Source organism: Charadrius vociferus, unplaced genomic scaffold (genome assembly GCF_000708025.1).
Source record: "Charadrius vociferus isolate BGI_N301 unplaced genomic scaffold, ASM70802v2 scaffold325, whole genome shotgun sequence".
NCBI classification, from domain to species: domain Eukaryota; kingdom Metazoa; phylum Chordata; class Aves; order Charadriiformes; family Charadriidae; genus Charadrius; species Charadrius vociferus.
The window spans coordinates 2245016-2267187 of NW_009648526.1; the positions used below are offsets into that span (position 1 = coordinate 2245016).

A 22172-nucleotide genomic window follows, 5' to 3' on the forward strand; every position below is an offset into this window, starting at 1 on the left:
GGGGGGGGAAGGGGGGGAAGCAAAGCAACTCTATTCTTTTTTAAATACAACTTAAAGGAAATGAACAAGCCATAAATGAATATATGACAACCAAGATGTACAGGACACAAAGGCTGGCAGAATAAAACAAGCATTATAAATTTATACAAATACTGATCTAGACAGAACTGGTATCTTAGCTGCATCTCATCAGAAGAGAATCATGATTCATTTTTCAATCCAAATTTGAAGAAACATTCCAAATCTGTGTGTGGTAAAACAAATCCAGTGCAAAGCACCAGCTCTGATGAAATTCTGCTGACATCTAGGTTGCCCTACATTCCTGTTACAACATGAGTGGTAACTTAAAAGAAACATAACAACAGATGTACAGTTACGCCATTTACATATAAATATATGTATATGCATGTTCTAGAAATTTCATTGGTGTTAGGAGGTCTTGTAGGCTGTGTTGGATATATTTTATATAGTACAGTTGTAGTTTACATTTTCAATTTCATGACATATCTGAAGTGCTCTACATATGCTGTATACCCCTGTGCTTCTCTGTAGTTTTTTATTCTATACAGAATAGCTTTCTTTTGGTTGTCATCACTAAAAGCTGATGGTTTGACAGAGCAAGGAAAAGCTACTCGCAGGCTTTTGTGGAAAACACAGCATTTGCTCTTTAAGATTGTTATTGATGAATGAAATGATTAAATGTTTCTGTTCAAAACCAAGAACCATGCTGGTACACTTGCTGTTAGTAGAGACTAAGAACTGTCACAATACTCAGTCTACATGCCTAGTCTGTGTAGTTAATGGAGCCTTCAAAGGGCAATTGAAAATCCTTCAGTTCAGAAGCCCACCCTTTCTCATTGCCCATACAGAGATGTTTCTAAATTTGGTAATGAAAATTCCTCTCCTTCCCTTCCCTCCAAAGTAGAGAATTAGAGGAATATCCAGTGCTACACGAAATGAAACCTCCGTCACATCACTAATAAACTGCACACTTTGCAAGCAAAAGTCAATGTTGTTTGATAGGAAAAATCAAAAATTAGTATCAAGAATTAATATAGCTCATCAAATAACTACACAAAGTGATTTGTCCGTAAGTTAAAACAGTTAAGCTGCAACTGTACTATACTTCAGCATATATATTAAACTTAATTGTAACTGAGTTAACAGCCGCATTTGCCTTTTTCTTGCTCCTCATTCAGTTGTTCTGTAGAGCTGTGCCCATTGGATCGCACTACGCCTTCTGGGATCCAGGATTTATCCACACACCGTTCCATGCGCTTCATAATGAGGTCAAGCAGAGTTTCAATGGCTTTGCTTACATTATTCCCATTAGCTGCACTGGTTTCAAAATACGGTATTCTGCGTAAGATAAAAACCGCAAACTTAGCTCACGTAGTTTATATTCATAGGAGAAAAAACAATGCGTGACTGCTGCCACATACTTAGAAATCCCACGAATGCTGTTACTGCCACTCCATGGCAGAAAGACACTAAGTGGTCAGTGGTCTGAATTGCAAAATAAATTAACAAAATGGTTGCAGGTAGGGCAGAAGGATAAGCTTTAATTTAATAGATCCCACAACAGAATGGTTTGGGTTGGAAAGGACCTTGAAGATCATAGAATCATAGAATGGTTTAGGTTGGAAAGGACCTTGAAGATCATCGAGTTCCAAACCCCCTGCCATGGGCAGGGACACCTTCCACTAGACCAAAGCTCAAAGCCCCGTCCAACCTGGCCTTAAACACCTCCAGGGATGGGGCATCCACAGCTTCTCTGGGCAACGTGTTGCAGTGCCTCACCAACCTCACATTGAAAAATTTCTTCCTAATACCTAATCAAAATCTACCCTGTTTCAGTTTAAAACCACTACCCCTCGTCCTATCTCTACAGTCCCTGAGTGTCAATATGGGTCAGTGTAAGTTCCCAAAAGTTCCCAAAGTTATGCTCCTCAGGTCCATTTTTTCAGCTCCGTTCCCCACAAGAGATGCAATTACTTTATATGGCTTTGTGTGTGTAAGTGTTCTCCTTACTGATTTCTATCTACATCAGCTAGGGAGTCGTTGCAAGAGAGGGAACGCTAGTATGGACATTCCCCTGCAGGCAAGGCAGTAAAGACTCCTAATGTGGTACTCTTATAGTTGCAAAAGGTGACTGTTTCTTCTGTTGACACCAGAATTATAAACTCTCTTACATATGAAAAAAAAAATTAAAAAAATCTCAGTACTCGGACCACCTATGTCATTGTGAACAAAAGTTTCTGGGTACCTTGGTATTGAAAATACATTGCTAGTTTGCATTATTGTTGTGGGTCAGGATGTTTCAGTGGCACGTCTGTAGGCTCTGACCTTCTGCGCTCAGTGCTCCCCACAGGGTGGTGCTGGAGTGGCTACATTAGTGTTATTCCCCAAGTGACTGATATAATCACTTCATAATTTTAAGTATTTCTTACTTAACTTGCAAGATTCAGTGACTGGTCAAAAATATTATCTTACTGTCTCAGTGTATAGGTCTCCTGCCATCATTTTCAAAATACACCACTTACCACTACAAAGCCTTTCCACAGAAAGCCTTTTTCACAAAAAAATTCACTGTCTCACGCTTTTGTTACCAGAAGAATGTTTGCTGTAGTAGGATTTATCTTGCTCCTCTCAGGAGTAACTGACTGCTAGCAGCCTGTCTCATCTCTACAGGGCAGAGAGCTTTGGAACTGCCTACAGGTTGGACGTGATCTACAACTTTGACTTTTAGCACCCTATTCTTAAATTAAGTTGGCACTTTCAGCCACAAAGATAAACATTTCATAAATTATTTCCAGAAGTCACATGCAAAGAGATCTCTTTCAAATCTTTAAGAAATGGCCACATGCCATCTACTGCTGTTTAAAAGTTTTTGCTCCCTCACAAGGAGCTGGTTAAAGTACCATAAGCACTTGCTGTTATCTGTGTGATGTGGACTTCAAACAAGCATTTTCAGAGGAGAAGGAAAAAGTAAGAAGGTAATATTGCACTAAACCCACTTGTGTCTAATAGACAAGATTGCTTCTGATTTGCCTCCAGTGATTCTTCAAGGTCAAGGAAAGCTAATTTGTGACTACGTGATAGGAAATAGCATGGCACAACAGGACTAGACCTGCAGAACAAGGCAGTTAGCGCTGAGGACCTAGTGTTCACATTGTGCATGTTTTGTGGACTTGACTTTAGACCAGCTGTAATCAACTTGGCCAGACTGAACACAGATTACTGGTGGGAGCACATCATCTAGTTTAGTTTTAAATTGAGAAGGAATCCAGTTCACATGCTAGAAAGCTGCTCCACCATGAGAATCAAACCACAATAAATGGATCAGAAGATTTGCTTCAAAGGTGCACTTCTGATCCACACTGAAATGCAAATGTAATCCAGAGATGGGACCCATGGAAGAGTTAAGAGGGTATCAGAGTGCTATGGGATTAATTAGTATGTGATAGGAACAAAGATTTCACACAGTTCCTTTGGGGACACATGACCTGTGCCTGGAGGGAAGGGGAAGGGCAAGGCTACCCTGTCTTCCAGCTGGTCTGACTCAGTTTTCAGACTCCCTGGGAGCCTGTGAGAGTGCAGATGCCTGCAAGAAAACGCACCTGACCCCTTTGAGGTTAAGTCACTAAGAATTCACCTAAGGTGAAGTCCTAACAAAATTACTTGTACAGTTGAGGGAAGATTGAATGGGAAGGGGGCAGAGAACCGGGGAATCATGGTCTGGACCAGAACTGCTCTTTTGTGGGAACCCAGCACTCTGTGGGCAGACTGTCCTAATACTGGTGAATAGGTCCCAAGACTCTCAAAGAAACTGAGGCCGGCTGTTTCATAGGCCATGCCAGAGACAACAGCTACCCTACAACAAACTTCAGTAAAACAATTCAGCTTGTAAATTAGGATATCATTGCTTGGTATTATTTTTGTTTTCCCTAAAATCTGATGTGACACTCATCACCTCACCAAATGCTCTTTCGGATTTCACTTTGTAAGAGACCTGGGGTTTCTGTGCCACACAGAAAGCCTCAGTGCAGGCAAGAGCAAAGAATTAGACCCCCATCCTTCACCTGCCTCTCCAGCTAAATTCTCTCTCTTTTCTAGAATGTTTGGGAAAATTTACTTTGTTTACTGCCAAGGAAAAAAGATTAACCACTCTCCAGTGCAAGATTATTGCAATACTAACTATGAATTTTTAGGTAGTGCAGAAAACATTAATCTCTGACAGAAAGAAAGATATCATACCAGCCAGTTAAGCATACTTAAAATGCTTCTTCTCACAATAACCTTTCAGTATACAGAAAAGGCATTACAGAAGACATTTCATTGTTTTAAACACAGCAATCGCTAGAAGGAAGTTACTTACCCATATTTTTCTGCAAGTTCCTTAGCCTCTTCTTCTTTCACCATTCTTTGGTCTTCCAGATCACTCTTGTTTCCACATAATACAATGTCAGGGTTTTCACAATATGCATGCATTTGTAGCTGACCTAACAGCAACAAGAATAGGGGTCACAACTTACTGTCACACATAAAGCTCACTAAGAACACTAACATGTTTCAAGGGGCACAAAGTCCTTCAGGAAAACAGCTCTTTGAAAGACAGAAAACAAGTATGTTCTCTGTTATCTCACAGGACTTCTGCTACGGCACTGAGGAGTCAAAGAACAGGAGGACATCCACTACCATGTACCCAGTGAAAAAGGCAGGGAACAAGCCAGGGGAGCAGATGCCTGACAAAGTTAGCACAGAAGCTGTGTATTTGTAGTGTAAGGAGTTGCGCTCACAAAGCATCTTGAGTGAGCTGCCAGGAAAGGATGTACTTTCCTCTCCTGATGGATGATACAGTCTGGGGACTCCTTCGCCTAGATACACCAGCCTAGTAAAATTTGCCTTCCATTAAGTCTTGCTGACAAAGCTTCAGGTGAGTCAAAATAGAGTTTTGCATATGCTTTCCACACACTTAAATTACTGAGTATCACCAAAGCCAGGGATATTATGTTCTCTCAGCTTGCTTTTATATACGTTAAGATTCAAGTTCAGTAAGCAAAGCTGAATTTCAGGTAAGTACCAGAAGCCACCACTAGCAGCTATTACAATTATGAATGCAACATTTACTGTCTTTTACTGAGAAAGCTATAAAAACCAGTATTTTCAGTTCTATTTCCCAGTGAGACTCCGTATTTACAAACATAGCCCCCTCCCTGCCCATGGAAAGAAAGAAAATAGAAAAAAGAAAGAAATGCCATACTTATCCAGTTCCTGACATTCAGAAAGCTTTGCTCATTTGTCAGATCAAAGAGTAGAAGAAACCCCATGGCATCTCTGAAGAAAGCCGTTGTCAAGCTACGAAACCTAGACCAGCAGAGTGAAATTAGTTGGCTCATCTGACAAGTTACTTTGAAAATATAATTGCATACAGTCATGAAACTGAGGTAACTTAAGACTGAATTAACTAGAATGAAATATTCATCATAATTGTTTTGCTGTTGTAGGGACCGCATAACATTACTATGGTCTAATCAGGGCCTAAGGAAGACATTTCCCTTGAGCGTGAGACCTTTAGACAAAGTCTTCTACTCTAAAGTATGACTTGATCAAGATTCAGAAATGAAAATAAGAATGAAATTCAAACTTTGAACCCTATACACATCAGTTCTTTATTTTAAGACTATCAGCCACTGGGATGCTAGTCTTTTGATACACAAATAGAAAAGAATCCTTTGAGGTGATTTCACCTGCCTGACCTTCCCAAGACCTCAACATATTTATAGAAATTTAAGGAAAACTGAAAAAATAAAAGCTTTAAAAGTATCTATATGCATTGGCCATGAAAAAATAAACTGAAAGTTTCCAAAACCACAAAGAGCAACAATTACAGTTTTAATGTTCTACAGCTGTAAACTACAGTTTTAATTTAATGGATATTCACAGGAAACTTTCCATCACTGTTAAAATTAAAGTAAGCGTACTTTCCCATCTTAAGTTATACAATTAAAATGTAACAATCAATAAAGAGAATTCATGTGCTCAGTTCCATTGGCACCTAGCTTGATGACAACTGTCTTACTTGCTAGGTGGGGGGCAGAACATACCTCTCCTGCCCTGCAGTATCCCAGAGTTGAAGATGTATCCTCTGTCCTCTGCCACCAACGCCATCTGGCCCATTGGGTCTATACACCTGTAAAAGGTAAATTTGCAAGACTGAGTGTTAGCAGTCCAGCCTCTATAGAACACAAAATAACTGACTGATTTGAAGTCATCAAATGCAGCAAAACTAGCATTGCTGATGTCAAGATCCCAGCTACAAATCAATCCCTCTGCCTTGTAAGACAAAAGTAACATGGGTTGCATTTTAGTTTTGCATCTGATTGAATATTTAAAATTAAGGGTAAAAGTGAAACTAGAAAAAACGTATCCCATAGACTATGGACTCCAAACAGATACTTAGAGCAGCCATTAAATTGCATTAGACAAGCTTAATTTTAGGATTTCGATTTTCTATTTTTTGCTATTATCTTGTATCGTGTTCAAATTAAAATGTAATTATAGGGAAGCAACAACTGGATCATGCAATCTGGCAATATATTTGTACCACTAACAGAACCTCATTAGCAAACAGAATATACTCATAAAGATAATGACATCTCTTCTAAGCTGCCAAAAGATTGCTGAAAAAGAGCTGAGGGTAGATCTTATCATATCATAGCTTAAAAAGCAGAAATTGAATGATAATAACAACAGCTTAAGAGTTTACTCAGCATGAAAATATAAATAAGGGCATCTGTTAGCTTTGGAAGGATCAGATAAAAATAGATTCACTTCTTGTTTAGAACACTTCATGTTAGGTTGTCTTCTTTACCTTCAACTGTCATACCTAAGATTACCAGACTTAGAAACATATCTTCAGAGACACATAAACTTGCCAAATTTGTGGATTATATGATTCAGGTTATGAAGCCTAAATCTTATCCTGAGTTATCAAATACACTGATCAAGTAAATCCACCATGTTTAATATCCCACAAAAGGAATACAAACTTATTCAAGAGACCAGTTTCACACTTCACAAAGATATTTACTCCTCACACTACTGTGATATTTACTCCTCACACCTGCGGTGCACGTCATCCATCAAAAGCCAGTCTGCACGATGCCCATTACACCATCCAGACTTCTGGATGCTTGGGAAATCATCAGACTCCACTGAAAGGAGTTTAATACTTCTACGTAAGAATGAAAAGAACTTGTGCTAACTCAATTTCTCAGTGCAGTAAGGACCAGCATCCAATTGGTTATCATAACGCAGTGCTCAGCTTCATATCAAAAGTATGCTTGCCTAGTTTAACACCAATTCAGGGGTTAAAAAAAACCAAACAAACCAACCTTATTTTTCACGATTCTTGTCCAGTAGTGGTAACTGTTTAGGAAGCCAGATCAGCTCCCATGTATCATGCTATCCCACGTCATTCACATGTTTTAAAACAGTTTTAAAGTCAATGTTACAGCCTTTGTTCACTAGCCATTCCAGTCCACAAACAGCAAAAACTTTTTTTACTACAACCCAATCCTTCCTCATAACGAGAGTTCAACAATAAAAGTGCTACTCCAGGTACTACAGGCACAACTCGTGGAGTAGATAGACTCAGCAACACTTGCTGAGCAGTAAGAAGTGGCTGCTTAGAATCAGCTCTTCTTACTTTAACTTTGGGGGAAATGGGGAGGGGCAACACAAAACAATGACAAAAATAACCAGGTAAAATGAGACCATTTGCTTGTCACAAAATTAAGTACACAGTAACTATTGATTGCATGCCTACACATAAGGATCAGCAGGTCAGATTTTTGAAAAATACATTCCAGCCATCACCAAGACAGATACCATTTTAAAGTAGCACACTGTTTGTGAAAACTCACCACTCTCTTTTCCCGAAAATCAATGCCCACCGTTGTGATAAATTTGGAATTGAATTTGCCATCTGTATATTGGTAAAGAAGGCTGGTCTTTCCTACTCCAGAATCACCGAGTGCTAGAAATTTTATGAGGTAATCATAGTCCCCATCAGACATAGTGAGAGTTCAGGAGACACCTTAAAAAACAAAGCAAGAAGGATTAGTTAGTCAACAACTCTGCCAAGGCTTCCTTTGACAAACATTTAAAATACAAATCACTATTTGAACTACAAAGCATCCAGCAGTGGAACCAGTTCTGCACTCTTTTACACTGGTTTCACTTTAAACTCTTAATTATGCCAATTACCAATATCAAATTCAGCTGTGTCTGAAAGTGCACAATTCATTTTACTGCATTCTTCCCACTAGAAAGAGAAGGCGATGCAATTTTAAGTTCTTCAGAAAAGACTGAAAATCAAGGTCAAAGTATTCAAGACATCTGGAACATGAACTGCAGAACTGCTTTAAATCTGCATGGAAGCTAGCAAAAGCTACTTAAATGTACCAGCAATGCAATTTTGACCTCACATTCATTGTGACATTATTAACATATGCAAATTTATTTTTTTTCCTGACTGCCCACTACCACTATATTTATATTTAAATAAAAATGCAGTCATTTAATAGCTATTTCTCAGTCTTCAAAAAGGTTTTTCATACGAGAAGGAAAAATAACAAAGCAACATTTTGCTGCTGTTGGTGGTGGTTTCGTTGGGTTTTTTTTTGTTTTGTTTAGAGAACCAATTTTCAAAGTTTTTCAAGTTTCTGTCATGATACTAGTTAACCATTTAAACTAAATCTTGATCCTGAATTAAACAACACGTGTTTTCTCATGGCCCGTACACATTTAAGCAATTTCTCTATCCCTTTTGTGCCTTTGAAAAAATAACCATATTAGATATAGATGATCAAAGTGCAGTAACAGCTATAATGTATAACAAAAATCACTGGCAAATTTCACGTATGCTAGAAAAGGCTGATGTAAGTGCACTAGCACTTACCTGTTGAGTAGCTACTAAGCCTCTCTTCCCCCAAAACAAACAGTAGGGAGCTGCCTTATGTTGTGTTCAAAGACAAGAACATGAAAAGATAAGCCTAAAATAACCATTCTAAAAGCAATGTAACACTGGCATTAAATTGTCTCTTATAAAGGAGGGAAATAGACACCAAAATACAAAAAATAAACTAGATGATGAAATAAAATACAAAAAAAAGCAGAATCTGCTGGGTCAACTGTAAATAAGTATTTTTGGAAGTATTAGCAGCTTGAACTAGATAAAATTATTCATTTCAAGTCAAACACCGCAGTAGTTTGCATCAGTGGCAAAACACCGATTCATTTCTTGAACATCAACTCGCAGCTTGAGGTTTGGAACAAACTCTGTATCTCAAGTACATGGACGTCAATCGCTACCATTAAGCTAAAACCATAACTATCTTTAAAGCTTCAACTTTATGTTAGTACTGCTCTTGGTTACAAGACAGAACTGTGATTAGTTGACTTAGCCGTGACTGGACTTACCACGATCAAATGCAGACAACGATCAGATTTACACCCAGATACTCTCCAACTGAAGAGTCAGTGGAAAGCATCTGATGCTTTTTTGCCATTTCCAGCTTTGAAGTCTCCCTTTCCCCAGCCAAGGCATATTTTACATTATGCACTCTATGACATTAAAACCTTGCAGGAAAGGGGCTTTAGGTGACTCACACGCACTCGCTACCACACCACAGCCAGCTAATTCACTTTCCACTGCTGTGTTTAAATACAAAGTTTTGTAATAAAGTAAAAGATTGAAACAGAAAACCCCACAGTAATAGTTATCAGTGAGCTTTTCACACAAATATACCACAACTACAGGCCTGCCTCCACCACGCAGGTCTGAAGGAGCAGCATATTCAAGTGAGCAGGTTGAACAGGCAGTCACACACTCACATAAGAACATTTTCAGAGGAAATTAAAAGCCCTGATCCATTAGACACACTCATACATACCAGCAAAAGGAGTTTTTTGTTTTGTTTTTTAAATCATTCCCCTTGTTGGGGAAGGGGAAAAAAAAAGTAAAAGCAGATTGCCTACCTTGTAGCTCTACAAAGTCTTTTCATTGAAATGCACTAGAAGAAAGGGAAAAATATTTTAAAAAGCAAACAAGGCGCTTTTCACTAAAGACTGGATTTGATTTAGACTTCCATCTCGTATATGGCTTTTCTTTTACCCTTAGATGTTCTCCAAGGGCAAAGGGCTGTATAAGCTCCCCCTCTACTCAAGTACATGTTCTTTCAGCTTCACTACCCCTAAATTAATTGTTGCTTAAAAAGGCTGACATGCAAATCTTAGCGCCAGTATATTATACAAAGACAAACTAGCTTCATGTCTTTTACTATGCTATCCTACCTGTATTTGCCTTGTCTTGTTGGTATTTTGTTAGCTAGCTATAGGTATATAGAACATACTTTTAATAACAGATACAAATTATAGTGCCACCTAATCACTGCTAATTTATGTTGTAAGAAAGCTAATTTATCATGCACCCTGTGCAAAACCTGATGGAGGAAGAAAGGGCACTACAGCTCTTACCTGGAGCTGTAAGAAACTGTTATGGTTCAGCTGCACCCTTCCCCTGGACAGAGCTGGGTGAAAGCTCTGGTTAAAACATAAAGGTCAAGGTTAGACCTTCAGGAAGTAAAACCTAAAGGTATTCCTGGTGTCATATCTGATTTGTGGAGTATCTATTTGGACAAACACACCACATCATTCGGACCACTTGAACCTCAATTCTCCATATGGCTGGTAGAAGCCCTTCACAGGAAGGGCGTGAAAATGCTATCTAAAGGATTTCCTTGAGAAGGAAATTTTCTCCTTAGGCTTTTGAAATGCACACACCTTTCACTGCACCCCATAATGTCAATCTATTATTCAAATATCTCCAGGGAGTGGTTCTTCTGAACCCCTGCACAGTTAACCTATCCTTGGAGACATGCAAAGAGCTATTTTCATAGCAGTTTCATGCCTTGTCCTCCTCCCTGTACAAATATTTAAAAAGGGATCTCCACCCTCTACTTCCGAGACCTGCAGTCCTAGTGCCCAAACACCTCCAGCTCCACACAACATAAATAGGAATATATTCACAGCAAAGTACATTCATAGCAAAAACTGCTGTGGAGTTATGAAAACTCACGGCCCTGTTTCTAAAAACCCATCCCATTTTTTCCTTCCAATTTTGTGGGTTTGTTTGTTGAGTTTTTTTTAAATTAGGCTTTATAGCTTCATACCTTCCAGTCTTTCCTCCCACATTTCTATACCTTGTGTATCAGGAGAGTGGGAGGTAGAAAAGGAAGAATCAGAGAAAACTGATGATACAATTAGAATTCATCAGATCACCAAAAGAGAAAAAAATCTGGATTCATTTTAGAATGATTATTCTCAAATCTTGCTTCTAAGAGTAAGAACTCCTCGGCTGAAAAAATTCACTGATGGACACAGTTTTAGGCTCCACATCAAGCCCTCCAGGGTTTTGCCTTCTGTAAACCCCTCCTTAAATCCCCTTCAGCTCGGGCTTTGCACTTCACCTAGCATGCAGATGGTCAGGGGCTATAAGCACGTGCTGGGAAAACTCCACTGGCCTTCTCCATTGCTGACAGGATCCCCACAGCTATCACTTAAGCTGTGCATGTACAGCTGCTGCTCTGGAGCCTCCACACACACACATGTCCAGACCGTGGCTTGCCAAGAAAGGATACTCTGCAAAGCAAGTGCTGCTCTTGTTCAGTAGATTTCCTAGTCCAAGGTACTTTCATGTTAACAGGTATCAATGTTAACAGGCTTGTATTTTTGCCTCCAGGACACAAATATCACAACCCTATTGTGTGATAAAACATTCAAGACTATGGCAGTGTTGCTCCTGTATAAATTAAGGAAATCGTCTTGGCATGCAGGATTTCCCCTGTGCAGTATAGGGACAGGGAATATGCTTTCTGAACTGGCCTTGCACAAAACATGCAACTCCTGTGCTGCTACAGAGCTGATGGAGGTGAGAAGGAAAAAGGAAGAAGGCACAGAGAGATAAATAAATAAAAACACAACAAAAAAAAAGCATTGAGCTGCAAATAAAAATGTGTACACACACACAGAGTGTAAAATTCAGGAAATCTGAACATGCTCTTAATCAGACAGTCCTCAAGCACATCAATTTAAAGTAAAATATACCACTTACCCCAACCTCTGCTAAAGGAATAGTTAGGGCACACTGGAGATAGTACTTCCAGTAGGAGTATTTTTCTAGCACCACCTCTTGAGCACGCAGCCAAGAAGCTTACGTGTCACCTGTTTGCATTCATGTTGATGGGTGCTCAGAGATAAAGAGGTGTGCCTCATGTCTCCATGTCTACAGAGGGTGCTGCCTGACAGCATGGCTGGGAAGCAATTACACAGTTCAGTGTCCCATTTATTCCTAGAGGCAAAGAGCATTTCAGAAGAGATTTGTGAACGACCCATCTAGGAGCAGATCTACAGTATCTGCTAAATCACCCACACACCTTAATACAATGACATTGTTCCTAACAAGTGTTTTCATACAAAAATGAATGATGGAGTATATGGATCACAGCCATTCAGTTCCATTCATAGCTGCACATCCTTCGCTTTCGGGTGCGAGAAGGATACAGCAAACTGCTGGTTTTTTTCTTTCTTGTACAGACTCAAGGACACTGCGTTGCCCCATGGGTACCATGGTGAAAGCCGTCTTTACCATAGATTTCTAAAGAAGAGAAAAATTATTCTTTGGCAAAGACTGGAACATAAGATATTACATTTGACATGACTTCAGACCACACCTGCAACACCACCCCATTTCACAGAGAAGCAACACATTTAATAAAGGAAGCCTTCTGGGGATAGAGGGGTCCTCCCCATACTACACCACCTAGCCAGCCCTCCCAAAAGCAAAAAAGCCACTATTCTGTATGAAACTACACAAATAAAACTATTTGTTTGACTCAACCCACTCTTCCCCCTCATACCAAGTGAAATGGCTCTCTGTACAACTCAGACATCACTCCAGCATCCTGGATTGGCAGTGCAGCCATAAAGCCAGTGACTAACGTGGTAAGATGTACCACACAACTATAAAGAGACACACCAAACTGAATTTGTGAAAACACAGGTATTAGACCAACAATTAATTCATACTTTAAGATACCACAGGATTTCATCACATTGTCCCTTTGGGGACAGAGAGCAGATGCTCAAGGGTTACAGTTGACTTTTAACAGTGTCCACCTTCTGCAAGTGTCACTCAGCTTTCAGTTAGATCTTACAAAGACAGAGGAGTTGTATCTTGGCCTTGCTGCCTTTGCTCGGGAAAACCAGACCCCACTGCAAGTCCAAATCCCACACAGACAGAAAAGGAAGATACTGCAGGTCTCTCGATGAAACATGTGTAAATACAAGTACATGGTAATAATGCATTTGTACAGGTTTAATCATTCTGCAAGTGCAAGTAAATTCATACTAAAAAAGCTTCTCACCCAGGCACTACACAGACTTAAACAACATGAATAGCTGTTTTATGCATCACATGATCTGTTCCAGCAGAAGCACTGAGAAAGTGATCCGGACCCCAAAGGACTAAGTTCACTAATCCTGTCATAAGAGCGCTCCCATCACACTATGGCAAAGCAATAACCACATTCTTGCCTAGCGTGGGCGAAGCACAGCGAACGGCCTCACCCTGCTCTAAGGCTTCAGTAGGCACCTTAATGCCTGCAGAACTGGTCACCATCAGACGCTTGCCAGCTCTGTCGAAACAAGGGACAGAGTTAAACAATGTTCCTGCTTTGTCAACACTTTATTAGCGGTGCCTTTAGCTAAAAGCTGCCAGATATGTACCAATATCATATAAACAAATTATGACGACAATTTTTTATACCTCAAGTAACTGCTATGCTGGGGGAAAAGAGTTAATAGATAAGTACTGTACTGAAATATTCTGAGCTGCGCTACTTTTTTTCTTAGGAAAATATATGACCTGGCTTGCTTTAATTTTGGCCAAAATGACACTTTCTGCAACTTCTAGGATTTTTCTGTAACATAAATAACAAGAAAGAAAACAGCCCTTCCTCTCACAAACAAGAGGAAGAGATTCAGTTGCTCTGAGCATTTATCTTTTGGTTACTCTCAATTGCTTTACTTGACATTTTACTGTTATGACCTTTTTAGTTTCAACTATAGAGGAATTCTAAGGAATTGTAGGGTCCATGTCGAAGGATTGTCCCTTTCTTGGAAGGATCTAAGTAATTTTAAGGATGCTCAGGATACATACAGGAGTCTGCAAAAATACATGCAAAAAGTATTCTGTGAGGCTTTAGCTTCCAAATGCTGATGTCACTTCCAGCTCAGCTGAAGGTGCTCTAGGACGCTTTGTCAGCTGTCAGCATTGTTAGAACTGCAGGATTTTGCAGAGCAAAAAGAACTGACAGGCACACAAAGCACTCTGAGAATGAGTTACAATGGGATATGCCAGGCATAAAATCATGATCCTACCCAGAAAGGAGGCACAAAAGGGGTAAATGAAGCAATAGGTCTGCAGATGCGGTGAGAACCTTGCACAACAGGCTGGGCAAGGAAACAGCAGATTCTGGATTTCGTTTCCAGAAAACCAGGGGAAACTGGGAATGGAGAAGCCAGGAAAGGAAACAACAGTTAGTTTTGCAACTACATCTGCTTTTCAGCACAACCAAACCAACAAAAAGGAGGCTGAAATTCAAAGAATGGCTCAGTTACATAAAGGAATGAAAGGCAGCATGGAACTGGAAAAAAACGGAAAATAAACCCAGGAATGTTGCAGGTGATACTCCAACATCACCCACATGCAAGGATCTCTCTGCAGTTTCAACTTTTCTGCAAAAGACACAGCACTGTCTCTATTCCCCCATCAGTTTCTAACATTTTCATGCTTCATGGTAAGAAAACACTGTAGATAAAGGTTTGCAACGGTATCTGATGAAAACAGTTGAACTGTCTCAGAGAACCTGTCCCCCTCCTGGGAACAAGAGCTTTTGCCTCCCAAGTTGCCTCTTTGAACTCTCATCAGAAGTTGCTTTCAAGTTGCAGCAGTGAAGCAAACATCTGTACCACGTGAATAAACTTCAGAGTAGACTGGGAAAAATAAAGCAAAGAAATTTTTTATTTTCCTTTTTAAAACGGCTCCATACTACTTACTCCTTTCTCAACCATTCAACTGTTCCTCTAATAAATATATTAAAGTCACAATGCCTTACAAGTTAACGTGCCATGCTTCTTCACTAACTTATAAACAGGAAATTCAGAGCAATGCCCAGCAGCCCTTCTTGATGTGACAATTCTGATCGCTTGGGACCCAGTCCATAGCTTACCCACAGCCTAACCTTAACATTTGTAACACATCACTACACTGTACCTGCTCTTGACACTATCAAGGAATTATGAATGACAGTCTTACATAGATTGACACAGTTTCCAACTCTTTCAGTCAACACAAGAGCCACCAGGATTCCACCCACAAAGCTGGTCGTATTTACAGAAGGAAGAAAATATCCAGAAGTTTGCCCACCCACTCATTCAGCAACACTTCCACTCCAGAAGGGCAAGGAAGAAGAGTACAATTCTATTTCTGCCCTCAGAAATAGCCACTGAAAGATAAAGGAGAAGATAATAAGAATCACACAAGATCATAAGAATTGAGCATTTCTTTAAGGAATGGTTTGGTTTTCCTGGAGATAACAAAAATCTGCAGCAGACAGCGAGAATAAGCAGATGCGTGAAAAAGCAGAATAAAAGGAATAAGAAAAGGTAAAAAAATCTAAAAACTGAAAAATGAAGCTATTTCATATGTGCAGTTAGAATATGAATAAAGCGACATCTCAGGGAAAACATATGCGTGTACTCATGCTAAAGAAAGTATTATATTTTATGCTCTGCCTATGTGGGCTATTCGGCAGGCTGCAATACACATCAGTCAGGTCGGGTTCTTTGTTTAAGCCCGTTAAAGCACATGCTGTGACCAGCCAGAGGAAACTATTAACAGCTTCTTTAAAAATACAGTGTGGTTGGTTTTTTTTTCTCCTCCAGGGCAGGAATGTTCTCAGCTGCCTTACACCTTGTTTTGTAGATACCCAGAATACAGATAATGATCCCCAAAAGGTCACACTGCCAAGCTTATGAAGGATACAAGATACATGCTGCATTAGAGGGAAATAATCTGGCAAAAATAAATTTTCATGATTAGGTCAATTGGAAGTCTATGGAGAAGGTCAGGCAACAGACAACCTGAAGATACCTCCTAGTCACTGTTAGATAAAAGTGAAACCCACACAAATATGATACAAATGCGACTATCAAACTACCATCATTCATCTAACATGATGTGGGCAAGCGTACAAAGGGGTGAGGCAGGAAAGAATTTCAGTGCAGAATTTAATCCACCTTTTCATCCTTTGGATTGGGAAATATCTGCTTCTCTTGTTTTTCATAGGACGTAAACTCTGTTCCTTGCTAACTCTGGTTTTTGATTGGTAGATGCACCAAAAGTTACCTTTTTTTTTTAAAGCTGCTACCATTCTTTAGCATTATTGTTTTTCTATAATATTGTGACCTGTCCTTATTTTTGGTTCAAGTTATATATAGCATTTCCTACATTTTGTTCTGGCTATTTATTACTCAGGAAGTTGAAAGTTTTCTTATTACTGAGATGACATTCAAAGATTTTTAAGTCCATCAGAAATTAGTCTGTCTACACCTGCCAAATGAAAACCAGTAATCACTGTGGCCTTTTGGAGCACGACTGCTATATCAGATCACGCTTCCAGCCACCAGTGAAAACATGCTGTTCCTCACAAAACTTGCTGGTTATCGGAGCTATTGACTGAACAACTAATCAATATCCATTTCTAATGAGACGGAAAATCTCTATTATCTATAAGTATCAGGCACGACATTAGGAATAATAAGTTATTTGTGGAAATATTTAATCAGAAGGGTTTCTTAAATGGATCTAGCACAAAGGTCAAAATAAATTTATAGTTATCTGTGGGAAAGCAAGGGAAACTGTCAGTTGAGAAAAACCCTGCCTAGTAATTAGAAAAGGTTATTCCTTCTGCTCCTTAATCTCGAATCCAATGTGATTGGACTTCAGATACAAGGGACAGTCAGAGATGCTAAGCAGGGAAGCGATGCACATGGATGGAGATGGAAGAATGTATCTAGATCGAGAAAACTGAGGCTGACAGCTAATATTCGCTTATCCAAAACTTTTAAAGGTCATAAAATCTTGACAGAAGCATCCTCGCTGGTGCCGAGCTCACTGGGCCTACTCCAGATCATGCTGGTAACCACCGCAATGTGGAGACACACGGAGCACTGCAGGCTGGCAGCACAACATTTCAAAGAAATTGAGAGATAGGTCAATCATGAATAATCTGCTCTTAAGAGGTCTCAAAAAGGAACTGAGCCTTTGATTTCAGAGTCTGTAATAGCTACAGTCTGAGAGAGATAGTTTCAGCCAGTACTGGACAGGATTTTTTAGCAAACGTGTCTGGAAATAGTAAGCATATGTGATGCTTCCATGCTTCGTAAATGGTTAGAAATAACTTGCCGAGAATAGTCTGGGCACAATTTAACTTGTCCATTACATAATAAAACACCACTTCAGCCTAAAATACAGCCATGCGCTATCCAATAGGCCACGACCTGTTCTCTTCAGGAAGTTACTAACATGCAACAGCAAAGCAGAAATCTTGATCTGTGACAGCAAGACACAGTCATTTTGGAGCATGCTTGTGGCTCAAAAGCATCACTCAAACTCTTCTATCAAAGCAAAGCTAAAACTACAGCTTGGGAGGGTTTTTTTCCACAAGAATTGAAAAATAAGCCCATACTTTCAACAAGTCACCGAATCTTCCACTTGAACAGCTCCAGAACTACAGCATGTATCAACACTGTCCAAGCTGTCTATTGAAGCTCTGCAGTCTGCCAAAATATTCAGACAGTGCTTTGGCAAAATGTTTCCTTCAATTCATATCCTAGCACAGCTTCTTTTCTAGAGTCTCAGGGAAGGGATAATTCAAAAAGAAGCACCGATTAAGCAGGCTGAACTGCACAACACAAAGCTTCCATTCAAAAAGCCTGCTGTTTTTCAACCTGAGTTACCAACACTACTTATCTTACTGCTGTGATCAGAATCCCACATTATAGCATGAATTACATTTAAAACTTGATGTACAGCAAAGACTGCTCAGATAAACAGCAGAGCAAGCTAGAATTTCTTACACTAATTCTTGTCATGAAGGTCTGCATGAGCCCTGCAAGGAAAGCAAAAACAATCACAAGTCAAATGCCACAGTTTGCCTATGCTATTCATTTGAGTTATTCTCAATAACTCAAGGGAGGGCCCCAAGATGCCTATAGAGTAACCCCCCTGGCTGAAACCTGGCAGCTGTTGCCAGCTTTTCATGCTGTAGATGCCTTCTTGCAGAATTCTTTCTTAACATTTCATGCAGACATAGTGTCCTCAATTTTCACCTTAACTGATCTACAATAATAGGCAATTTCCTACCTCTCCCCCCCAGAAGTCTTCAATAAAATTATTATTCAGAATGTTTCTGCTATAGCTAATAAATGGCTTAGCAGCAGCAAGCTTTCAGAAAAAACACCTCTATAACCCCAGTTCCAGAAAAAATATGCAAAGTTATTCCAAGAAAATAAATTGCCAGTCAGACTGCTCTAATTGATCCAAGCAGTGCAAGTTCCCTGCAGAAAACAGTGTCAAGGAAACACATACGTAGTTTTCATAGCACAGTGGATTCAAACTGTGCTTTCTTGACTTAATGCTAAGTATAAAACTCTGCAAACTTATGAAGAATCCGAAAATCTCATGCAAACTGACAAGCCAACTTCATATAACGATTTGCAATCTTTTATGTTCTACATTATGACTGAGAAAGGCATCAAACCTCTGAAATGAAAAACAGGACATAAAGGGTAAACAGATATGAAAGAAACTATTCAGCTACGCACTTCGGTGCACAAGTCACAAGAAAATGGGAGTATGCACTGGTACTGTCCAACAAGTTTCTATTTGAAAAGACTCATTAAAGTAGGCTCTGCCGTATCATTCTTTATTAATAGACTGACTTTGGCTTGCAGTGTTTGGTTTGATTTTAAACCAGTGCATATGATTTCCCATAGGAGGAAATAAAAACCCAGTAATGAGATTCCAGTAAAAAATCAATCCAATATGTGAAAAAAGAAAATCTCAGTTAGTACTAATCAGTACAGCCACAGTGCCTATAGTGGAGCTATGCTAACATACATTAGCCCACTCGCTCCCAGAGAATTACCACCTCACCAAGATCCCAGTTCTGTTCTGTTTATACCAACAGTTGCACCATAATGGATCAAAACTATATTTTTCTAAAGAAAATTTATCCCTATGACACAGTGTTTAAACAAAATCCAGAAGCAGGAGCTATGTTATTTCGTAGTTATGAAGTCAAATATTTTAGACCCAAGAAAAGTTACTCATAACTTTTTCTCCTTAAGTTATTTCTGCTTTCCTTTGACTAGAGCTTATTTCCCTCATTCCACTAGGATATGTTCCAGGTCTTTTTCCCTTAACTGCTTTTAAGATTTTTTTATTAGTTCATTCTTTAAGTTTTTATACGTATAGTTTCAGAATTTTTCTTGGTCTTCTTTTTTTCATTTTTTTTTAAGGAAAAAAAAAAAAATTGAATTTTTCTTTGATGCCATTCTTAGTGACGTGTTTAAAGAATTCCAGCTGAATTAGATTCCTAGTTTGCCTTTACCAGGCTTAATTACTAACGCTGTTTTGTTTAATATAGTGTTGTAAACAAAAGACATGCTGGAAAAAAGCAAATACACTGAAACTCACTAAGAGTACGGTGGGGGAAAAGGGGGCAGCACCACATGCTAGAATATTGTTTTGCTCTATACAACCGAATCCCAACATTATCAAAATTTACTCCTCAAATAACTTAGACTATTAGAAACCGCTACCCTAAAACGTGCTAGAAATTGTTTCTGTAACACACATCCAAAATGCACACATAATGCAGTAATTGAAAAGCATTATTTAACAGCAAGTTACAGTGAAGCAACTATGACAACCAATCCATCCAGCACAGCACACACACACAAAAAAAAAATCACTAAATCAAGCATCAATGTTCACAAAAATCCTTCCTCCCAGTTATTTTATATAAACTTTTTCATACCCTGAGGATGTCTATAAGGAAACAGCAAGAAAATATATTAATTTAACTACATTTATGAATTTTTAACATCTTTCTTATAAACGCAAGTCAAGGGGTGATGATCAGGCCTAGAAAAATCAACTCAAGATACTCAGTGTTAGACATCAATTAAAACCCTGGGAAAGCCTTGTGACCTTCCCACAGAAGTGGAGGAGAATACTGTTTTCTGTTCTCTGAACTCCTTGTTTATTTACAGTCTACAGAAACTGGAGTTTTGGTCCATGATTAGAAAAATGCTGGCAAACACATGGGCTAGAAAGGATGCCTGATTACAAATTCATGCTTGGGGTGGCAAAGAATGACCTAGTCAGATGGGCACACACATTTTGAGTTTCCTCCAGTGGAGATACAAAACATAGTAATAACATTCCACCCCCATACTGCCTTTGCCATAATTAATTTTAAGACTGAAGCCATTACTACATGATTGAACACGGAACATGAACTAGATAAGCTCTCACGGTTCCTTGCAGTCCGATTTCTTTTGCTAATTAAAAATAACAGACTGTGCAACACACCGGTTTTATTCCTTTTATCATCAATACATTCAGTATACGTGAGAACAAACATGCTGGTGCACAACTCAGTTAAAAAACCACCACTCTAAAGGACTGGTTTATTAAGTGTAATTTATCTTTACATGTTAATGAAAACACAGGAAAAAATAGAGGGGGGGAAAGGTCAAGCAGTACAACATTTAAAAATACTGGATTACTTTTTTCTGTATTATGAAACATTATTTGCACAGTACCCGTTAATATCAAAGGTCTAATTCCATCTTCTAACTGTAGAACAAGTTTGACTTAACACAGAAGGAAATGTAGGCAGATGACTTGGGACCAGAAAGGGCATCTTATGGTTACTGAATCCAGACACTGGGCACTGCAGTCATTTGTTTTAATCTTATTGATAAACTTACCCAGGTTGGTCTTTAAATCTGCCTGATTTCTTTGCCAAAAAAAAAATGACCAAATACGTACCAAAGAGCTGCAGTTTTGCCATTTAAACCCAAAGCCTATGTTCTACGTAAGCCAGTACACTTCCCAGTTTTAAGTTTACTTTTCCCTCTAGAACATGAGGACACAGCAATGCTGAACTGTCTCTCAAAATCAAAATGTTTCAGGCAGTTTGTCAAAATTACAGCAACATTGTTTCAAAGCTCTTAACAGAGGAACAGTTGGCACACAACAACTGTCAGCTCAAGGAAAACAATTTAATAAATCTTATGAAAATAAATAAAAAAGAGAAAGTGTTTACATACCTATGCTAAACAGCTGCAAATGGATCTGTAGTTTTCCAAAGGTACTTCAGTGACGAGTCCCCTGACACAGTTCAGATCTCTTGAATACCATAGTCATGCAAAAAGAGCTGTTTCTCATCTACAGGTAGCATCAGAAGAGAAAGAAAATAAAAATAGCGTAGTTCAGAATAATAGCTCTGAAATTCGCACAGACATGCAAAGCTGCCAGCCCCACACAACCACCCTACCCACCTAATTACATTCAGCTGCTTGTCATGTGGTCTCACTGACCGATCAAGTGATCTCTTCTCCTCCTCCTAAAACTAAGCAACATAGTTAACCAGATCTCCCTAAACCAGGTAACAAACATTAAGCCTTTGCGTAAACTACTGACCCTCCTCCTTCTTGACACAGGGAGAGGAAGTTGCAGCATGTTTCATTATAAAAAAATAAAACACAGCACACACAGTCTACTATAATGAAACACAGCGAGCACCAAAAGCTCCTAAAACCTAAAGAAGAATTTCAGTTTTGAGCCTGGTTTTATTTTATGCCTTTGCAGATGGCAGAAAAAGTTACCAATAACAAAATAGGCGCAGACACCAGAGTGAGACCAGGTGAGATGGAGCTGGAAGGATTTGGGAGCACAGTGGCAGCAGTGC

At 39.2% G+C, this 22172-nt stretch overlaps 1 protein-coding gene across 1 annotated transcript; it reads right to left on the reverse strand.

Moving 5' to 3' along the window:
* Nucleotides 1-285: 285 nt before the first annotated feature.
* RAB27A (RAB27A, member RAS oncogene family) lies at nucleotides 286-21656 on the reverse strand. The gene is made up of 6 exons (XM_009885726.1): nucleotides 21532-21656; nucleotides 7929-8101; nucleotides 6108-6193; nucleotides 5264-5367; nucleotides 4379-4502; nucleotides 286-1359 (listed from the first exon to the last, which is right to left on the reverse strand). Exons 2-6 carry the CDS (start codon nucleotides 8079-8081, stop codon nucleotides 1161-1163), a joined length of 666 nt encoding a protein of 221 aa, XP_009884028.1. The 5' UTR covers nucleotides 8082-8101; nucleotides 21532-21656; the 3' UTR covers nucleotides 286-1160.
* Between the last annotated feature and the right edge of the window lie 516 nt (nucleotides 21657-22172).

Coding starts and splice junctions, on each gene's coding strand:
- RAB27A (XM_009885726.1), bottom strand. CDS start 8,081: ATGTCTGATGGGGACTATGATTACCTCATAAAATTTCTAGCACTCGGT. Junction 6,194..7,928: donor ATTTTCGGGAAAAGAGAGTG/GTGAGTTTTCAC, acceptor TACCTTTTACAG/GTGTATAGACCCAATGGGCC. Junction 5,368..6,107: donor GATACTGCAGGGCAGGAGAG/GTATGTTCTGCC, acceptor CTGCTGGTCTAG/GTTTCGTAGCTTGACAACGG.